Consider the following 25,397-nt stretch of genomic DNA (forward strand, 5'->3'; position numbering starts at 1 on the left):
TATCCAACCTAAACTTCCCCTGTTTAACTTTTAACCCTTTACCCCTTGTCCTGTCACTACAGTCCCTAATGAAGAGTCCCTCCCCAGCATCCCTATAGGCCCCCTTCAGATACTGGAAGGCTGCTATGAGGTCTCCATGCAGCCTTCTCTTCTCCAGGCTGAACAGCCCCAACTTTCTCAGCCTATCTTCATAGGGGAGGTGCTCCAGTCCCCTGATCATCCTCGTGGCCTCCTCTGGACTTGTTCCAACAGTTCCATGTCCTTTTTATGTTGAGGACACCAGAACTGTACACAATACTCCCAGTGAGGTCTCACAAGAGCAGAGTAGAGGGGCAGGATCACCTCCTTCAACCTGCTGGTCATGCTCCTTTTGATGCAGCCTAGGATACAGTTGGTTTTCTGGGCTGCCTATCATAAAAAGCATTGTAAGTTAATGACAGATCCAGAAATTTATTTAAAGAATGGAAATGAAAAGGACGAGATGTAATAGAGGGTACTTACATTCCAAAGCCAAGGAATGTAGAACTTACTGCTTCTTACATTGACAGTTTACAAACAGATACACATGTATATATAAACTGCATGCTATGTTTTATGATTAGGCAAACAACAAGTGTCTATATAAATACATGTAGTTTATCAAATAAATTCATGTTACTTTGATGCTTAATTTTGCTCCTTCATTGTCTGATTTATTTTGATATTGATGACACATAATGTATGCTGTTATTGTTTCAAGTAGACATTATTTTATACAAATACATAAATGGAAATATCTTTGGACACCATTATTGATATTAGTGAATATTACTCACCCTGCCACTTCCCATGGACTTAGTGTCTACATACATATTTTTAAATAACAATCTTACATCCAACATAACCCCCATAGAACTTTTCATTCTCCAATTATAGTTTAGATACGTATATATTTTAATCTTAGAACATCCTGATCTGTTTCCTTTAACAAACAAAAAATACCATCTGTTGTGAGAATGCACATGAAAGCATACTCAGATTTTAATTATATATCTCATGGCAAAATGCATTCAAGAATGGGTCTAGGGACGGGCACATAAAATATTCCAAAACCAGACAGCGATGATTTCTTCTGCATGACTTGGTTTCTGTAAATGAAAATGTGTGAGCTTGGGATTTGTAAAATCTATGACTATCACCACTTTTTTTCAAGTTATAAGGAAAAATATTTGCAATACAGTAAAATTTCACATGGTAGCAAACCAGTAATTGAATTTAATTAGATTTACACATCAGTCAATGCTTCCACTCTGAAAAGAAATGTTTTCAGGAACTGAGTGTTCTAACTCAAACAAGTTCCTCAACAGGAATGACCTAAGGGCCAAGAAGATGAAAACATAATCACAGTAATATTAGGACAATTTTTAAAAGGCATATGTGACAAATAACACTAGAAAAGTGAGAAATAAAAATAGAAAAGCTTAACTTCTCTAGATGAGTGACATTTCCCTTACTAATTGCAAACTGTTTATTTTTTAATTATTGATTGCTAAGAATTAAAGAAAATAATATGTTTGATATTTTATAATGATCATAATTTAGTTAAAAGAGCTTTTAGTTTCTCTTACTTTCTCTTTGCTTCATATGTGAAACTCTGCTTTAAATTTCATATAGTAATACATTTCTTAATATCTTAATTTAGAAGAGCTTTTCTTCAATGATACCAGTAAATCTCCGTGGTTTAATGTTTAACTCAATTTTCTCATTTTTCACTCCGAGAGAGCTGTATTTTTATACATTTAATATATGTTTCCACACATTCATGTTTAACAATTCTGACATTTACACTAACCAAAGTCAAGAAAACACAATATAATGTATAACACATAAAAATGCAGAATCTAAGTTTATGTATAGAAATTTCTGTAAAGATCTACATACGTTCTTGTCACATCTTGTTCAATCATTGCTCGAAGCTCTTTATCCTGGAAAAATTTATTCCAAAGACTCTAAAATAAGGAAAAATAATTGTATGAAATAGAGACTTCTACTAATAGCTCCGGCTAATATACTACATCAGCAAAATACTGCACAAATATTAACTAATTAATCCTCAAAATTCCTGGTAGAGTGGTATATCAGTATTGGTACATATGTTGGTGACAAGCCTAATGAAGTAACATTTGTGAATCAGCCCAATGAATCTGAGAAAGTCAGTTTAGATCAGAGATGAAAACATTCAAGTTCCTGGATCCTTGTTCTAGGCTCACTCCATTTGCTCACTGGATGGTTGGTCTGTGAGTTACTTGTAAGGGATCTACGAAGACTGTTAATAAAGGCAGAATAAATTAAAACTTACTAGAACCAGCAGCTCAACTGAAAAAAATTCAATAGTTCATGCCTGGAAAAAAAGGTACCGTACTGTACTACATTCCTCCGATGAATGTATGTGCTTTAAATGGATGCTCCCATAATTTCCATACTAAGAAATTGTTTGGAATTAAGCTAGTTTGTCTTGGTGGAGGCATATGAAGATGACATACTTCTAATGGTACATATACACAGGGCAGGTCGAGACTAGCCATTCTAAAAAAAAGTTCTGGTGGGGAAAACCCAGGATATTTAAAGCTCACTGTTGACACAAAAGAAACAAACAAACAAATAAATAAATCAATGAGTTCAAAGTAGATTTAGTTTCTTCTGTATGTGTGCTTACGATGATTTCCATTTTCTTTCTTTGGTTTCCTTGTCTTGTTTACCAATATTTTGCAAAAGCTAACCTGAAAGAAGTCAGCAAATATTGTTGTCTGTATACTCTAGAAAAAAATATTCCAAAGCCTATTCTTTATTGTAACGAGATGGTAGCTTGGCCATATTGATCAAAATATTGAACAAAATCTATAGCAGACTTCTAATGCAGGTTAGTTTTCAGATAGCAACAGCACCAGTGAATGAAATACCGTACAAAGAGAGCTGATATAATACTTCAAGAATTGCAGAAACAATTCATTACCATGGTGGCTTATGGTCCACAGAAAGGAAAGAGAAAGTAAATTAGTGTTATCTAGCAGAAGAAGGTAAAATAACAAAGAACAAGTTAATTAGCTTCTATAGTTGTGTTACAAACTATGAAAAAAAACCCCTAAACTTTAATAGTATTCATATACTTGACAATGTCTTACATAAAACTAGTATCTTTTTAACTCACAGCTCTTTTCATGCAGCTAGATCACTTTTTGAAACTTCCCTGCCCCTGCTCCCATCCCAGTCCATCAGCAAAATGCATAAAGGAAACAGAATCTGCATGCGAAGAGGAAACAAAATCCAGGACACTGAAAGGGTAAACATTTAAGTCACTGCAGAGGCTCAAAGGCACTTTGCTCTCCATTCCTAGGCCTGATTTGGCCTGTGGCTTTGTTTTATAGATGAATCCCCTGCCACATACTATGACATGTCAACCCTTGTCTTCTAAAAGACATCACAGGCAGAAAGAAGGTTAAGCCACTGTGTATGATCCCAAACTAAAGCAGAAATACTTTAAATCTTTCATATTTGGCACAACTTTCTGTCCAGCTGGATGCAAGAATGGTTTGATGGCATGCACAGTCATAGTGGCTGCAGAGCCACCAACATGCCTATCAACACTTCCATGTCTCAACAAGAAAATCGTTCTCCTTCTGCGTTAAATATGAAGCAGAGTACCAACTACAAACAAAATATGAGCTTCTGTTTGAGAACAAAATGGAAGTATAAATAGTATCACCAATGATACCTGCAACAGTCTTTAAAGGTGTAAATCTCTTAATGCAACCAAAAAAATTATTTTCATGGTACTAAGTTGCTCTTAAGTTTGATTTAGAAAAAATCCAAAGATGATAACAATTAACAGGAAAGCATAAAGATACGTGCTTTAAAATACTTAAGAGCTTCTCAGGTATTAGAAAATGCAGTAGAAAACCATCATAAAGAAAAAACCCAACCACCCAAACAAAAAAGTTGTTCAAAATTAAGCCCCCAAATCTATGTTAGCCCTATTCAAAGTGTCATGACTTTTAAAATTCCAAGCTACTAGGAGATCCTGTTAATTTCAGTGAGTTGGGTGCTCTGCACTTAATGACAGTCAGGCCAAATACTTTTACCATATACTTAGTATTTCTTTAAAATTGGAGCTGGCTCCTTCTGGATTAGAAAAGAAACTTATTTCATTCAACGATAAAGAAAAAGAAAAACATTGGAAGAAAAGCCTATCTTGCAGCCTGGTACTTTAAACATTAATTCAGCACATATACACCTCAAGATACAGAACAATTCTATTTTTGCTGGAGAAAAACTTCCAAGGCTGAACAGTCTTCCAGAAGAGGGTTCTTTAGTATTTGCTGTTAACAGCAGTCCCTTCATATTGACTGTTTACACTCCTTCAACTAAAGCCATTTTACATATAAAATGAAAACACACAGCAGTAAAAAGGCACATTGGTTAAAGAAAACATATGCTGTGAAACTGGACTTGCAGTCCAGCCCTGATTTTTTTGCTCATCACAATCTCCCTGAAAAATCAGAATATTAACCTGGAAATGAGCATTTCTGGTTGTTCGCAGCTGAGCCTGCGAACGAATTGTTAACACAAGTCAGTTTGGAAATTTAAGAAAGAGATTTTAGCACCTGCCATTTTGCTTTCCTCAGCAAGAACTCGTGTCAGAATGATGATGATAATGTTAGTAGCACCTGTGTTGATAGAAACAAGGGTCAACTCACCCCCTCATCCTGAGACAGTGGATTGTTGATTATCAGATCTTGCTGTCCCGCTTTCCGAGGGTTTGTGATGTGCTGGGTAAAAAGAGAAAAAAATCAAAGCCTCTCCTGCTACACTGTAAGTATTAATGTCTAAGTCAAAGTATGAGAGTAGAGAACCTATTTTGTGCCAACTTACAATTTCTTTGATCTTATTGTAAGAAGTTCTTAGGTCTGAAGTGGTTTTAATCCATTGACTTCTGTCTTGGGGTAGAACCTCCAGAAATAACTATCAACAAAACAAGATGAATCCATTAAGTTTCATAAATTTAACAGAGCTTTTCATATAAATCCTACTAGACAGCATAAACCATCTCAGCAAGGAGAAGCAAGTACTCTACACGTAAGAAGAAAACAGAGACCTACAAGATACCCCTGGCTTTATTATTTTCCTGTCAATAAATACGAAGGCAGAAATAGTAGCAGTTCTACTGTATGAAATAAAGCATTAAAGACAACTGAAGCCACAAACACAAGCTTTGTAAACTGTCACAAATCAGAAGACTTGACTGAGACTTCCAAGGCAGAAAGAAAATGCAAAGAAATGCAAATAAATATACAAAACTAGAAGCTATTTACAGAACATTGATGACCTAATGCAACTTCTTTAAAATCAAGCATGAATGCAGAGCAGAAACTAAACACTCAGAGATATTACCCTACCTAAGAAATGGGAAAAGGGAAAATCTTAATCTATAGAAACGAAACACACTCTAGAATTCTGCAAGACAATTAAGAGAGTCAATTTTGCAAGAGTCTTTGAGAATGCCTACATTACAGTTCTTTCACATTTCTGTTTAAAAATGGTTAGAAGCTATTGGAAAATAACATTTGATTGAATAGAAAATAAAGAAGAAACACAGAGTATTTTCTTGTTTTTAAAATATTTTTATTTACACATTATAAAGTGTTAAGAAACAGTAAATGCTGACAAACAAAAAACATTCCCAAATTACCAAAAATATTTCAGAACTTAAGAAAAACATAGATAATATATTTAAAACAGGCAGCCTAAACCAGAGCCCTAACCCATATCTGGACATGAAAATAAAACCAACCCGATTTCTAAAATAAAACCACTCCTTGGCTTAATTAGCGAACAGTGAAGGACTTGATGCTTTTCTTAGTTCAGGGGTTTGAGTTATGGCCTCCTAATTTAGAGGCACAAGAAGAAGCAGGCTGGTAAAATAATCCTTGTGCCATACATTCATCTGGCCTCCTGAAGAAAGTATTTTCATTAACTTTAAATTTGTTCACTGCTACATACATTTCAAATTTCTTTCATTCATATACAAAGAGTATTTTCATTTTCTTTTTATAGGTCTTCATGCCAAAGTGAAGCTTGAGAAATTCCAAGTGAGGTAATTTGAATTATCAGTGCTAACATACAGTAACTCTACTAGGGAAAATGTTCTCTACTGTCATAGTTAGTGCACAAAAGAAGACCTGATCCCAGTGCAACAAAATTATTTTTGACTTTATATAGCATCAAAGTATTACTTTGCTTTCTTTCTCTCTTCCTTCTCCTGCAACTTTAAAAAATATAGTAAAAAAAAAAAAGTTGTGTTTTAATACTGGAAGATTTGACTTCCTTCTCTACTCATCTTCACTATCTTATTTCATTGGGAAAAGCTGCTAGCAGAAGCATCAGCCTGATTTTAAAGGAGTCCCAAGTTCCTCAAAACACAAATTTTGAGACAAAACTTCATTTTTATTTCTAGCACACAACTTCACTGCAGAGAGACTGAGAGGAGGTGGTGTGTGGCACTCAATCCTAAACACACCACCCAGTACAAGGATATTCTTTCCTAGGAGTATTTTGCTATCACCTGCAATTCAGCTTTAAGGCAACTCAGTATGATTAGAAAATGTCCTATGAATTATAAAAATGTGTAGGAAAACACTGGGATGAAGTCTGTCGGAAAATTCATGATTCTTTGCATCAATAATCTTCCAGCGCATCACGTAATGTGTTGATATATTGCAACCACAAACTGTAAATAAATATTTTCTCTTCTTACCTTCCAGCAAACACTACGGAACCTGCTGCTTCTCAGCTGCCCATTAATCCCCTTCAGCCGTATAGTTGCCAAGTAATTGTTGTTTACAAATAGTTCTTCCCATTCTTTGCTGTGTGCAAAAGCAAAAGGAACAAACATTTAAACAAAAAACAAGCTTTAGCTGATTTAAGGACTATATGATATTACACCATATCGGATAAGCCAGGAAAGGAACTTTTTTAAAATGTATATATTTAGTTGTGTACCACTTCTAAACGCATGGCTGTCTTTTTGGACACATTTCTTCTTTGGATTTAATGAATATGTAGATCGCTATAATTATGCCAGCTACTGAAATTCATAATGTCTATGGAGGCTATTCCATTTCCTCTAAAATGTTGGTACTGCAGTTCAGTGAATAAACAAGAAAAATGAATATTAATATAAGCACATTCATGTTTCAGCTGTAGACAAAGAAGTACCTATTCCAAAAATATGCAACAGAAAAGTATACTGTTGACTGTATTAGCTCCTCACACGACGTATTTGCTTAAATGAACCTTCTTTTCTTCCTAATGTCAAGCTGGGCAGTTAAGCATCATAGAAGATGACTTTCTTCAACATTTAGTGCTATTTACTATAGAAATCACTCCTGCTTCTTTCTACATGATCGGTTTTAAAATTTTAACAGGTGCTAGCAAATTTAAAAAAACATCAAAAAATTAAAAAGCCTCACTGTATAAACTGTTCAAGGCAAGCTTCAGTACCTTGCAGTACCTATGGCTGACTAGATAAACAACCTAAATATGCCTCCCAGGCATGCAGGCACCAGGGGCCTAACACCTGTGCCTCATTAATATACAAGTAAATAGGCTCTACTGGGAAACAATTGGAAATTAATTGTCCCAAACCATCTCCTGAGTTTGAATAAAATAATTAAATCTATATTTCCCGCACCTTCTACTGAAATATACAAGAACAGCATAAGCCATTTGATGGTCTTAGTAGCCCAAGACTTGCTCACAGTCTCTGCAGCCCCTTTAAAATTCAAAGGGTAATTTCAGTGTAAGGAGCTGGGTTATGTGCAAGGAAATGTGTTTCAGATTTATTTTCAGTCCATGTCCTTAAGGTGAACATCTCCTTCTCCCCCTGTCGCATGGGAGACTATTACTTCTCCCTGGGAGACCAAATGAAACCAGAAAGAGGGAAACTACTACTATGACTCCAGGGTAAGATCTCACTAGATTTCCTTCGCTAAGAAAGGTCACAGAGTGGGTTATACTGAACAGCAACAAACTCTGGTTTTGCAAGGTGCCCTAAATATATGCAAACCAAGGTTAGATAATTTTCAGCCTTTTAAGCTGAGTTGTGAGTGTGAGTTTTTTTAAACCTTGTTTTAGGTAAAAATTTCACAGTTCCAGAACAGAATTATAAGATACACTTGTGGGGAACAGTTGGGGTATGGACTTGGCAAGCCAGGAAATTATGGTCCTGTTCCTCTGAGATGGAGCAAGCTGAGCTCACTATTCACACTGAGACCAGAAGCACTGTGTTTGTGAATGCACCTTTCAGCTAGGATCATTTTCAAAAACAACAAAAAAAGAGTTTTTACTTCTGGGTCTTGACTATTAATGACTATGAAAAGCAAAGGTCCTCCAGATAAGAACAAAGATGACTAAAACAGTGTTAGCTTGCAGGGCTTAAGGCTACTTTTAGCTTCTGGCAACTGCCAGTATTCTCAAGTGACCAACACAGCAGCGAGCAGTTCCAATAGTGTGGGGCAGATTCCCTCCTTACTGACACATCCCCCATTCTCCTACTCAGACTCTCTGGCCATTCCACTGTCTCTCTATCTCCCATACATCCTCACCTCCTGCACCAAGCTGCCTACAACTATTTACCATGATTCTGTCTGCTTTAAATACAACGTATGGTATATAGCAGACACAGCTTGAGAAAAATCTGGACCTTTCTTTCACAGCCATTTATACTTCAGTAACTACAGTATATTATGCCTATCTAAGTAACCCTCCTGTTTCTATCATGTATAATATTCTTCAGTTGCCACTGTAAATTTTGTAGCATTATTGGCCATTATAACTACTGCCAAGCTGCCTCCCTAAGGTAGTGATTCTTCAGGAGTGACACATTCCCCTGTGCACACAACAGGTCAGCCTCTGAAGCTATTCACATTGTTCTGCAAGTGGATGACATTCCCACAACACCTTTGAAAATGCTGGTGTGTCAGCTGAGTTAGCAAGAGGTTTCAACCGGTGTAACTGTGAACAGAATGAACAGAGAGGAAAGAAACTCTTCAGGTTATTTTTTTCACCAACTGCTGGGAGTGATTGCTACACAGTAAGAGAGTAATTTCAACACTTCTTAAACGGTATTAGTGCCGATACTGTGCTTTGTCTTCTTCTTCCTTTCTCTCTCTCTCTTTTTTTTTAATTTGTAATGCAATTCCAAGCACGTTTTGCACAAAATTACATTTAAAACAGCCAAAAGAAATTTGGCAAGATCATATCTCCCCTGCACCCCCCTTGGCTGCTGGGATCACTAAAAAGAAAAGTTATAAGCAAATGAAAAAAAATTAAATTATAAAAGACTTGGAAGCTGGAATCTGCTTCAGTTTTAGTAGAGCTGAATGGTATCTAAAATCCTTTTGGAACAGCATTCACTAATTAATTTCTCAAATATTTTGAACAAAGGCTAATAAATTAAGCCTTACAGTTCTAGAGACTGTTTCAATAATAGTAACACTGTGTAATATCAACAAGCTATCAATTCTAAAAGGATAATTTCTTTAATGATATAGCCCTACTCTGTAAACCAATACCTATGAGCTTTGTTAACCCAGGCTTGCAGAAAACTCATTGGTCAAAGTGAAATGAGCAATGAAGATTAGACTCAAGTCTACCACATCCCATTTGCTTCACTGAAGTGAAAGGCTTCAAGAGCCAATTGGAACCACTTAAACTATGAATAAGAACATGCAATTGTTTTTAATCAAACTAGAAAATTAAATGCATAATCATGTGTTAATACCACCTCTAGCTTGTACAATTAAAACAAAGGCAAATGCCAATGTTAAAGTTTTCTGGTTATTTTGTGCATATTTTTCATTTCATACTCTTCTTTAAATATTCTGTCTAATAAACTGCTATATCTATTGTAAAGTCTTCATAATATAAAACCTGCACGAGGAAAAAGTTATTGGATTAATGTTTCTTTTGGAAACTTAAATTTCATATGCTGTACCCGTCCAATGTAAAGTACTTATTGGCATGAGTTAGGGACAGTTGCATTACTCTGAAGTGGGAAAAGTGCTCAATATGTATGAATGAAAAAGCAAGCAAATCAGTGGAAGGGATGAAGGTTACAGATTTGTTCTGAAAGGTTTGTTCTTAGCCCTCATCTGTTCCTTTCCATCTTTTGAAGCATGCATTTTTGTCATAACTACAAGTCTGAATCTGTCTGCAAAATAATTTTATGCTGGGCTCTGCTCTAGCACACATACTTACTTGCTTATAAGAAATAAGCCTGACCTCCTAGCAAACCACGTAAAAGCGTATTTATTATCCTTTTTCTTTCCAACAGGACATGATTTGTAGATCTGATTCTTCTAAGACAATTGCAAGCATTGGATTTTCTGAGATAAAAGTCAAAAGATTTGGAAGAGAAATGTCTATGTCAACACACTGTGAGGAAGAAAGCACAATGAGCAGGACTTTACATCAGAAAGTGTAAGTAAAATTCTACATGCACTTAAATACCATTTTCGAAAAAGTATTTTAATCCCCAATGATGCTATACGCTAAAGCATCTTACTAAAGAACACTGGAAAGCCACCATTGCCCAGCCATAGACTAGGAAGCAACTATAAACTCTTTAAGAATGCGTGACACCAATAATGTAACAAGACACCTGGAAACTAATTCTGGAATGGAAACAGTAGTTCCAGAGTTTTATTGAGGCAACACTTAGCTGTGGCAGTGTTGGGAAGAGGTAACAAAGACTTTCTTACACTAATAGCCAGTAGTGGCACATCAGCCTCTGGCTCTGCTGCTAAATTTCAGTCTGCAGAATAACGGCAAAACCAATGCATCGAGATAGGTACACAGGCAGAAAAATGCAACAGTAGCCCACCTAAGCTCCTTACAAAAAAAAAACAACTCTGCTCAGAAGAGGAAGAAATACCGTGGAGAAAGAGTGGAATAGTAACCACTGCTGCATTTACCAATTTACAGGATAAAGCTGCTGATGGGTACAAACACAGATACTTCTAAAGGTTAAAGATACTGTAAGAAGCATTTTTGTACTATGATGCTCAGGCAACATCAAACTGTGTGGGAGACACTCAAACCCATAGAAATGTAACAATGTGAACAGGCACATCAAACTACAATCTATGTCACTGAAAAATGGTAAAGATTCACTCCTGGGACTGTAAGGACTCAGACCTACCAGGAAAATATTACTGTTCATAATTGTTTTGCTTTTAGTTGAAGCTGTGGGTTACAAAGAAACCAGTATTATCAAGCCATTAACCAGTGTGTATCGATATTTTGTCTCATGCATTTTTAAAATATTCCAAGTATGCCACGTTTTAAAATGCCTTCTTTTTTTGTGCCCATGCTGAAACAAAACCAATATTACATTTACAACATTTGATGACAAAGAATATTTCTCAGTACACGGTAAAATACTGCACTACTACTAAAAGGTGTGAACATTAGCATACATATTTAAGATTTCAACCTAAATCTCAAGCTTATTCTTGCCCTCTAGACCAATATTGAAGGATAAAATGGATAGTCTCACAGAGATCCAAAGAAAACTCTTGAGCAGTGCTGCCAGCATTGGCAAAATCATCTTAAACCAAAATGGTGTGCACGCATGCTCTCAGAAAAGCCAATTCAATCTTTTCATACCAGTTTTGGTTCATCTTCAGAATGTGCTCTATAAACTGCTGAGACCCAAACTTGGCTCCCCAGAGGCACTCAGAAAAGCAACAGGCTACTGAACAGGCCATCAGAGAGAAAAGAAATTATTGAATTATCATGTCATATGTTTTGTAATACGAGGTCTTTATTGATAGGAACATCAATAAGTGAATGTAGTACCTATATTTAAGTAGAGGCAGCAATTATTTTTAAACATACTGCATAAATCCAGAAACATGCATAGTTTGTATTATTTATTATGCCATAAAATTAACAGTTGAGAAAAAAAGTGAGGCAACAGCCATGAATGTAATAAAACCAGAGTTAATTCTATAAAAACAGGGGGAAAAAAACAATTGAAAGGCAGTATCAAGTAATAAGCAGTAAGTTTCTAAAAAAAACATTTCTGAAACACATGGTTTTTTATTTGCTACCCTGAAAATCCACTTGACAGCTTTAATGTGAAGGCTTATCAATCTGCTTGGAAAAGAGATGTATTTTCCTCTGTTTCCCAAAGTCCTGCCTCAGGATATGAGGCAGAGTTAACAGCCATGTAAGTGTGAATATGCATGGCTGTGCTGCTGAGAGGCTCAGCATTCAAAGGGCAGATTTTTCTAAACAGTTCAGGTTTCATCTGTTTTTGGCTGCCGCAGAGTTAAAAAGGCTTGAGTGAAGAAAGGTAAAATCACTTTCTTAAGGTAAACATTCCAGCAAAAAACTTGAGGTTATTAGCTAGCTATGCTCTTTAAGCTCCCGGCATGTGTGCAGTGCAGTTCAGGGAACTGAAATAAGGCCACACTGGCAGTGGGACACTTTGCCAGCACCAATCCTAACAGCACTGGATCTGATGCAGAACCCCGAGATACCTTTCTCCATACCCCAAATTGTCCACTTCTCCTTGGTGGCTCTCAGCCAAAGTGTCAGGTTTGGCCCTGGGAGAACACTTCACTTCTATCCCTGTAATTGTTTAGCTTTTGTAGCAGTATTCTTGCTACAGCCATTTTGAAGTCTAAATTTCATCAGCTCGTTCTCCTCTTTACTTTATGCACACATTTTACAGAATGGCAAAATAAAATGTAGATATTCTATTCAATTATTTTTATTTTTGTATTGTAACTCATTTGCTAAAAATTGCAGTCAAGGCTTTCTACTTTTAAACCCCCAACAGCTTTGAAATCCTTTGCATGTACATATAGAACATTTTCTTTCTAGTTCTCACGATTGGAGTTCCCGTCTGTTATTTTACCCTTCTGCTAATTCATATCCTCAGCTAACCAGAGCTCTGTGAATTTTGTGTGTTCACATGCATGCAGCCTCGTTATACAGACAGACATGCATTCCTTAAGAAAGAGGAAAGTTAAGAGTTTCCCCTAGTATATAATAGAAGTTAAAAGTTTCAGCTCTACTATCCTGGTTTCAGCTGCGATTTAATTTTCTTCTTAGTAGCTGGTACAGTGCTGTGTTTGGGACTTGGTGTGAGGATAGTGTTGATAATACACTGATGCTGAGTAAGCAGCTGCGTGGTACTTTATTTCCAGCTAGGGTTAAACCACAACATCTACAAATCAGCAAACTAGAAACGGGATGTAATAGGGAAAGGGGAGATACTTTTTGCAGGAATATGCCTCAAAATGCCAAAATGTTTCTGCTTACTCACACGTGACTAAAGCAAGTTGCGAAATGACACAGAAATTACGATATTTAAAAATACACACCCGATCTCAAAACTTGGATGACTTTATGACGTGCAGGGTGATGAATACAAAACTCTAGCTAATACTTCTAGTTACACTTCAACTTTGTAAATTTGCCTATTTTGCATTAAATGACATAAGAAAATGAGTGATTTCATGATATAACTTTAATCTCTTGAACTGACTAGGTTTTATTGCCATAATTAAAAACCACATAGTCTCACTAAAAGCAAATCTTTGCTCTTTAGATTTATTCCAGTTATACATTATGTTTATAATGTGTAAGACAAAAGGCTTATTAGAGACCTTTTGTCTTCGAGCATCTTTGTATTAAAAACTAATTCCTCAAATGTGCCATCTTGCATTCAAGTTTTACGTACAGTTCTAGGTAGTGGTGGTGGTTTGGTTTTTTTTAATAATCAAAATGAAATCACTCATCAGATGCATTCTGAGCAGAGTATAGCAAAATCAAGCTCTCTGGTTTAATCTTCAGAAATTCTGTTACAAAGGTGTGGCACACAACTCTTCCATTTAAATTCCCACTGAGCTAGTGGGGGCACTGAGCTACTATGTAGGAAAGAACTGCTCTTCTCCAGGTTCTTTTGTTGCTAAACTCAACCAACAGCTCACTCCCAGTTCTGTGGCAGATGTTCTTGCTTTTATGTCACTGCACATCTCATGGACTAGAAGCTTACACCAGCATGATCAAGATCTCAAAAAGTATACTTTAGCATCAAGAAAAATCTAACGCCATTCACCTGTCAGTGTTAAACCATGTTGCTGCAAAGACGATGCGGGTTCTGAGTTATAGACACTGATGAATTTCACTGCATTACTTAGACCTACAGACCTTAAGAACTTCTAATAAGTATTTCAAATTTATTAGTGCCAGATTTTGTGTTAGAAGGAAGAATGGTGAAAGGTTTTGGGGCCAAAATGAAAACCCAGTTCCACTGGATTACTTTCTTTCACATCAAGTTTACTAAGGGACTAACAGTGCTTATGAAAAAGGAAAACCTTCAAGCTGCCTTTGCTGCAAGAGCGCATTGTTGGCTCATGTTCAACCTGAAGTTCATCAGGAGCCCCAGGTCCTTTTCTGCCATGGTATTTTCAACCCCTCAGCATACATTGGTGCCTTGGGTTCTTCCTCCCCATTTGCAGGACTTGTCAGTACTCCATGTTAAATTTGATGTACTTTCTGTCAGCCCACTTCTCCAGCCTGCCAAGGCTTCTCTGGATGGCAGCACAACCATCTTGGGTATAAAACCACCTCTCTCAGTTTCATGTCACCTGCAATTGTGCTGAGAGTACGCTGCCCATCACCAAAATCATTAACGAAGATGTTAAACATGACTGGACCTAGCACTGACACTTGGGGTACACTACTTGTTACCAGCTGCCTAGACTTTATGCCACTGATCCCTCTGAGAGAGTTTTCAGCCCACCTGCACTGTGCTTATCCAGCTCATTTATCAACAGCTTGTCTTTGAAGATCTTATGTCTGACAGTGTCAAAGGTCTTCCTTAAGTCCAGGAAGAAAACATACACTGCTCTCCCATTATCTACCAGGCCAGTCACACAAGGCTATCAAGTTGGTCAAGCAGAACTTCCTTTTGGTGCAAAGAGGCCTCTTTGCACATAAATGGCATGAACCACAATGGCATCTAGAAAATGGTTCTAGGTAAGACAAAACAAATATGGATGACAGTTTTACTACTTCCTTGGGGAAAGAGAGGAGGATGCAAGTGCTGAGAATCCTCCTTACAGAGTGGAGATGCAGTGCCACTTCACTGTTTTGCCTTCTATTCCCAAATTTTTGTATCCCAAAATATTTGAAAAACCCAATAGAAATAAGCTTGTTCTTTACAGCTCTTGGTTATGTGTGGACACAGAGTGGCCAAAGTTAAAAACAATAGGATATAACTGCACAGGGGTGGCTTAAAAATAAAGAAACATCACCTGTGTATGAAGAAGACTAAATAAGCTTGGAAAAGGGCTGCTTTGCAACAGATTTTTCCACAAGGTGAAGGTATATAAATTGCTGATATCTTCACACTACATTTAACATATGAGGACAGAGGCTTAGCTGCCAAGAAAAGCCACAGGTCAAAGAAGAATCAGACTAGTTTCACTACCCACTTTTGGAAGGGGATAGGAACAGTGAGGAACAGCTTGCATCCCTTGCCGTCTTTCTTCTGCATGCTCGGTATCAGTCCTGAGGTTGTTGGCTGGCACACAAGAAACATGCCTCAGCCAGCAGGACCACATTGCCTTTTTGCAGTAAGAAAGAAAACATCTGGTAAGTCGATTCTATAAGAAGTCAGGGGCAAAAACAGAAAATGAAAGTCTTTCTTATATTAGATCTTCTGCCTATTTGAAATATTAGCAGGAGGAGGAATATACATTGTTTATATAACCCACAACTTTGAGCAATCATCACTTGTCAGTGGAGTTTGATCCACAAGGGAAGGAACTTTATCTTGATAAGCAGAGTAGAAATTAAACTTACATACAAAGTGCAGAGAAGTATCAAGAAATTATCCAGCATAGTAGTCATAGGTTTCTAAATCATAAAGTAAGTTAACAATACAAGTATGAAAAGTGATCTTTTTTTAGGCTATATATTTATTAGAAGCATTATTAATGTATGAATCCACCTTGGAAGAAAATAAGTGTCCTTGAGATGTTAGATTCTATCAGCCAAATTGAATATCTGCATCAATGGCTCTCCCTAAAAGTCATAATTAGGTCATTAAAATATATTTAGAAAAATAGCCTGTAAAATAAAGTTAAAAAATACTCACCTTCATTTTATTTCATAGGTCACTGTTATACCATCTAATAAGATAATTAAAAACATGCAAGCAGCTGGTACTGAGGCTAAACAGATTAATGTAATAGTCTGTAGTCATATGTGCTGGCAAGGGGTTCACCTCTTTGGCGAGGAGAAGGTCAGCTGCCCTTGGGAAGGCAGGAGAAAGACAGTATTTCTATCTTCCAGTGGCACTGCACTGCAGATACTGAAACTAGAGACCCACACTTAGTTTTCTTTTCCTTCTGGTGAAGTCTGGACAACGTGCACATCCAGAAAAGGCTTTAACTAAAGCAGTAAAATAACACACTAGAGTGGAGCTGAAATACTTTTCTCATGTTTCTCATACTTTAAAGTTCCTCTAAATTCTCATTCAAATTTTTCTAATAGTGAGCTTCTACTTTTGATGACATGGTTCTAGGAAACAATTTTCATTAATTTCTTATTAGGAAATCTTCTTACCTAGTACACAAAGGATACTTCAATCAGAGCCTGATGACCAACTAGAAAATTCTCCATGACCTCACAGGACGCATTTGCAGACTCGTACTTAGACATATGTGCCAGTCACGCATGCTTTTCACTTACATTACTTACAAACTTTATGACCTAAAGGGAAATGCTCACTCACTGAACATAATCAGCATTAAATCTCTGCCTTGATCAACACAAGCAAGAATCACAAATTCTAAGGTGACACCATCATATTAAAAATAAAACTGTACAAATAGTTCTGAGCATCATAAATATATGAGAGAACAATGATCTGACATCCTTTATTAATAAACACAAACACACTCAGAAGCTTGTATTGGAGAGTTTAAAATTGTCCTTTAAAACAGAAAGTGTTGGAATCAAGTACAACCCTTCCCCCCATTTTTTTTATTGTTATTAAAACAATATGCTCTAAAGAGCACTTTAATAGCAAAACATATTCACATTCAAATATTTTTAGACATTTGGAGCTGTCTCTTCTAAATGAATTGTAGAGAGACCGCTCCTGATAAAGCATAAAATGTCTTTTGTTTCTGTAAAAATTTTCAGTATCGTTTTGTATATATTAGCCTTCTGCAGGCATGACATCTACCATGATCCAAAGATGCCTTTGCCTCTTCTAGGGTGAAAATTCACTAGCCAGTATTTTTTAAAAACGAAAGACTGAAACACACTGGGTAAACAACACTATCATCACTTTTACCATATTACTAACTTACTATAACGATATTCATTGACAGTATACTAAAATAAGTCCAAATCTCTAATGAGTCCTTAAAGAAATAACAACCATTTACCATTGTTACCTTTCAAGGCAGTTTAAGATTCACTTTGCGTCTTTCATAAGGTATTAGCTTCTCATTTTTACTTAACATGCAGCCCAGAACTATACCTATCAACAGAATATTCAACCCAACCAGCAAATTTACAACCAGTCTCATTATATGATGGGAGTTACTTGTTACTGAGCAGAAAATACTCATTTTACACCTTAAACACTGTAATGCTACTTAATAACAGTGGTAGCTTGCCAACTACTGGAAGTCAGAGATTTCTTTTATATATATATATATGTGCATAAATATACCTCACTCCCCACATATATATACTGCACTATCTTGCCTTACCATCTTGCCTCGAGTTATAACGATAATACTCTGGCAGAGATATATGGGACCACTTTTAAAATACTAATTAACTTCAGTTTTGTAAGTTGAGCTGTAATCCTCGCTGAGAGAATACGATTATTATTCTGGTGAAGTCATAGCAACGTAGCCAAAGTCGTATTTATTACATCCACTTTGGACTAAGGAATATGGAGACAAGAGACTGGCTTTAGCCTTCACTTATTTGTGGAGCATTAAAGATGGCTGAGGATTCACTACAGTTTAGGCTGCCTTAAGTAAATGGAACCATGCTCTGTCCTTCCACTTACTTTTAGTTGTCCATTCTAACTACTGTCCTTGCACTGGCACCGATACCCATCTGAACCTCTGTCAGGTGAACACTGTGAGCCAAGTCATCAGAAACACAGTACACAGTATGCTAGAGATTGGAAGGGACCTTAAAAGATCATCTAGTCCAATCCCCCTGCCGGAGCAGGAACACCTAGATAAGGTTACACAGGAATTGTCCAGGCGGGTTTTGAATGTCTCCAGGGAAGGAGACTCCACAACCTCCCTGGGCAGCCTGTTCCAGTGTTCCGTCACCCTCACTGAGAAGAAGTTTCCTCTCAAGTTTAAGTGGAACCTCTTGTGTTCCAGTTTGTACCCATTACCCCTTGTCCTGTCATTGTTTGCCACTGAGTAGAGCCTGGCTCCATCCTTGTGACACTCCCCCTTTCTATATTTATAGACACTAATAAGGTCACCCCTCAGTCTCCTCTTCTCTAAACTATAGAGACCCAGCTCCCTCAGTCTTTCCTCATAAGGGAGATGCTCCACTCCCTTAACCATCTTAGTTGTCCTGCGCTGGACTCTCTCCAGCAGGTCCCTGTCCTTCTTGAACTGAGGGGCCCAGAACTGGACACAATATTCCAGATGGGGTCTCACCAGGGCAGAGTAGAGGGGAAGGAGGACCTCTCTCGACCTACTAACCACCCCCCTTCTAATACACCCCAGGATGCCATTGGCCTTCTTGGCCACAAGGGCACAGTGTTGGCTCATGGTCATCCTGTCGTCCACTAGGACCCCCAGGTCCCTCTCCCCTACACTGCTCTCTAACAGGTTGTTTCCCAACCTATACTGGAACCTGGGGTTGTTCCTGCCCAGATGCAGGACTCTACACTTTCCCTTGTTATATTTCATCAAGTTATTCCCTGCCCAACTCTCCAGCCTGTCCAGGTCTCACTGGATGGCAGCACAGCCTTCTGGCGTGTCAGCCACTCCTCCCAGCTTAGTGTCATCAGCAAACTTGCTGATAGTACACTCAATTCCCTCATCTAAATCGTTGGTGAATATATTAAATAATACCGGTCCCAGTACTGACCCTTGAGGCACTCCACTAGTTACAGGCCTCCAACTAGACTCAGCCCCATAGACTACAACTCTCTGGCTTCTCTCCTTCAGCCAGTTCACAGTCCACCTCACTACCTGATCATCCAGACCACACTTCCTCAATTTAGCTGTGAGGATGCTGTGGGAGACTGTGTCAAATGCTTTGCTGAAGTCAAGGTAGACCACATCCGTGTTATTTCCTCATAAAAGGCTAAGAGATTGGTCAAGCATGATTTCCCCTTGGTGAAGCCATGTTGACTGCCCCTCATAACCCTCTTATCCTTGATATGCCTTAAGATGGCACCAAGGATAAGGTGTTCCATCACTTTCCCAGGGATGGAGGTGAGGCTGACCGGTCTATAGTTACCCGGGTCTTCCTTCTTGCCCTTTTTGAAGACCAGAGTGACATTTGCTTTCCTCCAGTCCTCAGGCACTTCTCCCGTTTCCCAAGACTTGGTAAAGATGATGGAGAGTGGTCTAGCAATGAGTTCTGCCACTTCCCTCAGCACCCGCGGGTGCATCCCATCTGGACCCATGGATTTATGGATGTCCAGATTGCTCAACTGGTCTCTAACCCATTCCTCATTGACTAAGGCAAACCGTTCCATTGACCTGACTTCATCTATGGTCTCAGGGGTACAGGGCTCTTCAGGACTGCCTGCAGCAGAGTAGACAGAGACAAAGAAGGCATTCAGTAACTCTGCCATCTCTGTATCTTCTGTCACCAGGGCACCCATCCCGTTCATCAGTGGGCCTACATTGCCTCTGGTGTTAGTTTTGTCTGCCATGTATTTGAAAAAGCTCGTTTTGCTGTCCTTGACCCTTCTCGCCAGGTTTAATTCTAAGGAGGCCTTAGTCATCCTAGCTGCCTTCCTACATCCTCTAGCAGCAGCCTTATATTCCTCCCAAGTGGCCAGCCCCTCCTTCCATGACCTGTAAACTCTCCTCTTCCACTTGAGCATACCCAGCAATTCCCTATTTAGCCACGCAGGTCTCCTGGCCCTCTTCCTTGACTTCCTACGTGTCGGGATGCTCTGATCTTGAGCTCGGAAAAAGTAATCCTTGAATACTAACCAACTATCTTGGGCCCCTTTACCTTCAAACAGCCTTGCCCATGGGATTTCCCCTAGCAATTGCTTGAAAAGGCCAAAGTTTGCCCTGCTAAAGTCCAGGGTTGCAATTCTACTTGCTATTCTACTGGTCCTACCACACAAGATCCTGAACTCCACCATCTCGTGGTCGCTGCAACCAAGGCAGCCCTCAACCCTTACTGCTTCAACCAGATCCTCCTTGTTAGTGAGGATGAGATCCAGCAGCGCTCCTCTCCTGGTCGGCTCATCCACCATTTGCAGGAGGAAGTTATCATCCATACACTGGAGGAACCTCCTGGACTGCGGCTGGGTTGCCGAGTGGTCCTTCCAGCAAACATCAGGGAAGTTAAAATCCCCACGACGACCACGGCCTGTGACTGTGAGGCCGCTCTCAGCTGCCTGTAGAAGGCCTCGTCAACTTCCTCACCCTGATCCGGTGGTCTGTAACAGACACCCACAACAGTATCGCCCCTGCCAGCCTGCCCCTGAATTCTCACCCACAGACTCTCAACTCTCCCTATAAAGAATGAATAGGTTTGCCTAGGTTAGCTCCCTGTACTGGCTCACTGAGAGTGCTACTGCAAAGTAGAGAAGGGATAGGAAGAAAGAGTTGGACCCCAGTACCACAGCTTACACAATCATGGAACCAGAGCCTATCTGGAGCTGGCTGCTTCTCTTTCAAGCATTGATGACTTTCAAGAATAAATGTCCTGGAATTTATGGCAGAGAGAACTCTCAACTCCTTTCTTCTGCTGATCTGGCAAAATTCTTTCTTGCATGTTTTTCAGAGACTGCTTCATGGTCTCTGTATCTACATACACTTCTCACCTAAAAACCACAGAGGTTACTCTGGGTGGTATTTTTGAGCCCTTCTTTTAACGTAGATAGTATGTCGCATGCATAGAGAAAACAAATATGAGAAGAAATAGAGTCAGGCAGGAACCTGGAATGGATTTGCTAACATATTTTTCTCAAAATGAACATGCTAAGTACCCTTGAAGGGTTTTATATCATCACAAAGTAGGTTTCATTGGAGCAGACTTACTAGGATACAGAAAATAGGAAAGATTTGTAAATCAAACCTCCGCTGTCCCACTGAGTCCCTGCAGGTACACCTTTTTTTCCAACCTTGCTCTCAGTCCAGAAGCTTCCTCTGAGTGCTTGAATCGCAACAAACTCTTTGCTGTTCCCTCCAGGTCCTTACAAAAAGTCTTTCTTTTCAGCATCCTCAAGACCAGGCCGTGTTTTCCCTGATCTTCTCAGCAGCCTTTCAGTCACCAGCCTACAACAGGCTCCTCGAGCCCAGCACAGCTCACTGCCTGCAAGATGGTGCAATATTCCCAGGGCAAGGCAAACAGGCAGGTTTCTCCTGCCTGCCTACACCTCTTTGAAGTACAGACTCCAGTAGACTACAAGCAAAAAAATTAAAAAGATGCCATCCATTATTGTTTTCTAAATGAATTCAAAATAATCATGTGGTAAACTTGTTTCATTTTGCCATACTTAAGCATCAAAATCAGATGCAGTCGTTCTGGTTAGCACAAATCTCACTATTAAATTACCAGTCACAAGGACACGGGTTTTAGCATCTGTAGCAGAGGAAGCATTTTGCTGGCTGAAAGAACTACACATCTGCTGATTACTCTTCTGTGCTTTCAACTGCAAGATCCCCTCTGGTATGTACCCAAGCAAGACTCAAGTTCAGTGACAGTGCTGCAGAAAGTTACTCAGCCTCATGGTTTTTAACTGGTGTTTACGACCAACAGAACTGAAAAACTATTTTCCTGTCAGAAAACCTAAAATTTAAGAAATCCTGACTCTGTTTTCTGACCTGGAACAGAGTCATAGATCCAGTTACTTTGGAGACGATCAGAAAGGTGATCCCTGGTGAGTTAAGTATTTCAGTGTTTAGCTTAGCTGCTATGAGTTTAGGGGAGAATTTCTACTTTATTCCATACCTTGGAGGGAAAAAAAAAATCCCATAAAATTATTTAGGCTTATAAACACAGTATACTTTCATTAGGTAAGTATTTTGAACAGCTTTCTCAAAAATTAATAATGCAAAAACTTTTCAAATCATTACTTAATGAAATCCTTCACATCTTTTAGTCTCCTGACTGTTGCAATTTAGTGTGTACAATACTCTTAAAATATATGGATCTGTTCTTTTGCTTTTAATATATTATGCTGCTTATTATATTCAAAACTTTTAAAAATTAGAAAATATAAAAATTACCAACCTGTAAGAAATAAATGTTCCATCAGAATCTGAAGTGTGGTGTGTGCTTCCGTTTTCATTTGATCCTCCTAATACAAATATAAAACACTTTTGTTACGAGACAAACCCTGATAATAAATAACACAATATTGATGAGAATCACAATTGATTTTACCATATATTGCAATTTTAGTTTACAACAAAGCTTACATAGGTAAGTCTCAACTTTACATCTTCAAATTCTTACAGCTGGCAAGAGAGACAATAAGCCTTCATGTTCAATTTGGAGTTTAAATGTTCTGAAAATCTGAGATTTAATTTCACTTGAAGTTTTGGTTTGAGGACCTAACTAAACACAGTTTTACTAGTATAAGGTTAGAGATGCATAGCACACAAACAGATGAGTTTGATTTTTAAGCCAAAGAATGTAAAAGTTAATTTATTTTGTGACTGTATGGTATCAGGCACTTTTTGTCCTAGTACAAGTTTAAAGCTTCTCTGAAGCTACTTAACACGTCTGCAAAACATCTTGTTTTACATCCTGTGGGCTGTTTATACATAGATCAGCGACGTTCATAGAAACTGAGGATTACAAGGAAACCTTCCTCTCTATAGTAACTACTATTGAAGGACTGTCAAAAGTCAGGAACAATAATCTATTTTTTAAATGAAATTTATCCACATCCTCTTTTATTTATTCTTGCCCAACCTGTCATTTAGCTTGGTAATTCTTCTATGCCCTTGTGTATTTCCATAATTCATTTACAGACAGCATTGCGCATCCTTGTGCCCTCTGTTCTGCTTACTGAAATCAAGTTCTTTCACAGTCTTTTCCTGAAATGAGGCTCATTATTCCCTGTTTTGTTTAAATCAGTCCTCCTTACACATGAAAAAGAAGGGACAGGAGCTGTAGACAGCATACTTAAAGTTTAACCAGTTTATTCTTTGGACAGTGGTTTTCTTCACTATCAAAAAAATCTTGCTTGATACAGTCTATAGTCATGTCACATCAGCTTGCAGTTTCACAGCCATCATTCACCAACACTCCTACGTTTTTACTCTCCGTTTTTATTTACGAAAGAAGTCTGCAGTTTACAGTAGCAAACCTTGCTAGTACAATACTGCATTTCATACTATTTCATGTTGTTGCTCTTTTCCTCAGAAATGACCTATCCTATTTGAACTGAGTCTCCTTGCACTGGATACTGCATATTCTCTATGTAGTAATATGTGGTATCTGATATTCTAATATTTTTTCTTCTTAGAAACTATTACTGAAGTTTCTCACTTTGTGGCAAGACAACAAATGAAAGTATTGCGTAAGATCAGATCCACCACAAACTCCACTTAAAAAAATTCTTTCATTAAAATCTGCATTTCTCAATTCAACTTATAATTATTATACTTCACTAATCCCCATCCTTTCTATTTCATAACATCTCCTGTGGCACTACATCAGATGGTTTACTTAGGTCCAGACAGACTTAACATATTTCCTTAATGTATATTTACAAAGGCTAGCAGCTTAGCTAGGCACAGTCTCCTGTTTAACAAAAGCCCTGCACCAAAGTTACACTATTTGCTTTTTTCTTCCTCTTCTAAAGCCCTGCACAGACAACAGCCAACTGATATAACTGCTTTGCAACACTTTTTTTCTCTTAATCTAATTAAAGGTACTACATTTTTCCTCCTTCACATACATGCTATCAGACATGAACTAAGACTGAAAAATTGTTCCATGCAGCAGTATTTTTCAGTGTTCTTGAAAGACATTTACTCTGCAAGTCACATTCTTTACTCTTTATTGTATGTGCTAATTTATCATATATACCCAACACCCTTTCATTTTTTATTCTTTTTTATTTTCGGACCCTTGCCTAATATTTTATTTTTACTGAAAACTAACACTTTTCTGGTTGAGACCACACCTGAATTATATTTAATATCATTTGCCCATTCGCACTGCACTATAGTTTTAGTTTTCTTCCCCTCAAAGCTTCTTTACAAAGTCAAGTAATATTTTCTTGTTAATGATCTAATTCAACTTCACTTCTGTTAACTGTCACTATAACCCCACACTTTCTGACATCCAGGAGGTAGCCTTCTTTGCAGATCAAGCTGGTTTTGTTTCTTTCAAGATCTTTGCTTACTTCAGGCATTCTTTAAAAATACTTAATCACTCCCTTTGACAGAACTGTCCTTCCAAGTGTTTTTTTCTCATCTAATTTGGAATGCATTTTTTTATTAACTTTTGCACAATTGTCTAAAATATATTCCAAACCTCTATTACATTTGAGCCTAAAATCACTCCATCCAGTTGATTTCACTTATTAGCTCTCAATTTATTTTGAAAATGGAAATCCTACTTAACTGTTCTGCCTTTTGTTTACTAACTTTAACTAAATTAATAACACCAGATATTTCATCCAGGAAACCCTCCCATTATTAATAACCATCTGTCCCTTGTATCTTGAAAAACAGTCTCCCATACTGGGACAATTTTAAGTAATATGCTTTTTCATATATTGCCCATCTCCACATGTGATCCTGAGCACTCCGTGACATGACTGAGCTACGTTCCGTCTCTTTTAAAGCCATATGGCTAGGTGCAGTGATACCGGGCAATAGAAAATTGAAAAAAATACAGCACATGAAAATAGGTCCTGAATGCACTATTGCACCTTATTTACACCTAAACAACTCTTAAGCATCCACCTACCACACTAGCCAGACTCAGAAAGAAAACTCATTCACAATACTAAGTTCATATACCAAAAAACATCTTTTGGGACTCTTTTCAATAATGGCAACATGATTTTTTTTTTTTTCCCGAAGAATGAGGTTTAAGAATATCTCAAAAAATTCAAAGCCGTTATT

At 37.9% G+C, this 25,397-nt stretch overlaps 1 protein-coding gene across 6 annotated transcripts in view; it reads right to left on the bottom strand.

The window, feature by feature from the left end:
* TBC1D5 (TBC1 domain family member 5) overlaps nucleotides 1-25,397 on the bottom strand; it is a 257,561-nt gene that overhangs the window by 144,814 nt on the left and 87,350 nt on the right. For all 6 annotated transcript variants that reach the window (XM_062602061.1, XM_062602059.1, XM_062602060.1 and 3 more), the window contains 5 exons: nucleotides 22,543-22,609; nucleotides 6,791-6,899; nucleotides 4,909-4,998; nucleotides 4,734-4,805; nucleotides 1,921-1,988 (listed from right to left, as the gene is read on the bottom strand). In XM_062602061.1, the coding sequence (XP_062458045.1) occupies nucleotides 1,921-1,988; nucleotides 4,734-4,805; nucleotides 4,909-4,998; nucleotides 6,791-6,899; nucleotides 22,543-22,609 (406 nt within the window). The remainder of the gene's footprint in view (nucleotides 1-1,920; nucleotides 1,989-4,733; nucleotides 4,806-4,908; nucleotides 4,999-6,790; nucleotides 6,900-22,542; nucleotides 22,610-25,397) is intronic.

This window comes from Pezoporus occidentalis, unplaced genomic scaffold, assembly GCF_034315485.1.
Source record: "Pezoporus occidentalis ecotype Australia unplaced genomic scaffold, CSIRO_AGI_Poc_V1 ctg75, whole genome shotgun sequence".
Taxonomy (NCBI): Eukaryota; Metazoa; Chordata; class Aves; order Psittaciformes; family Psittacidae; genus Pezoporus; species Pezoporus occidentalis.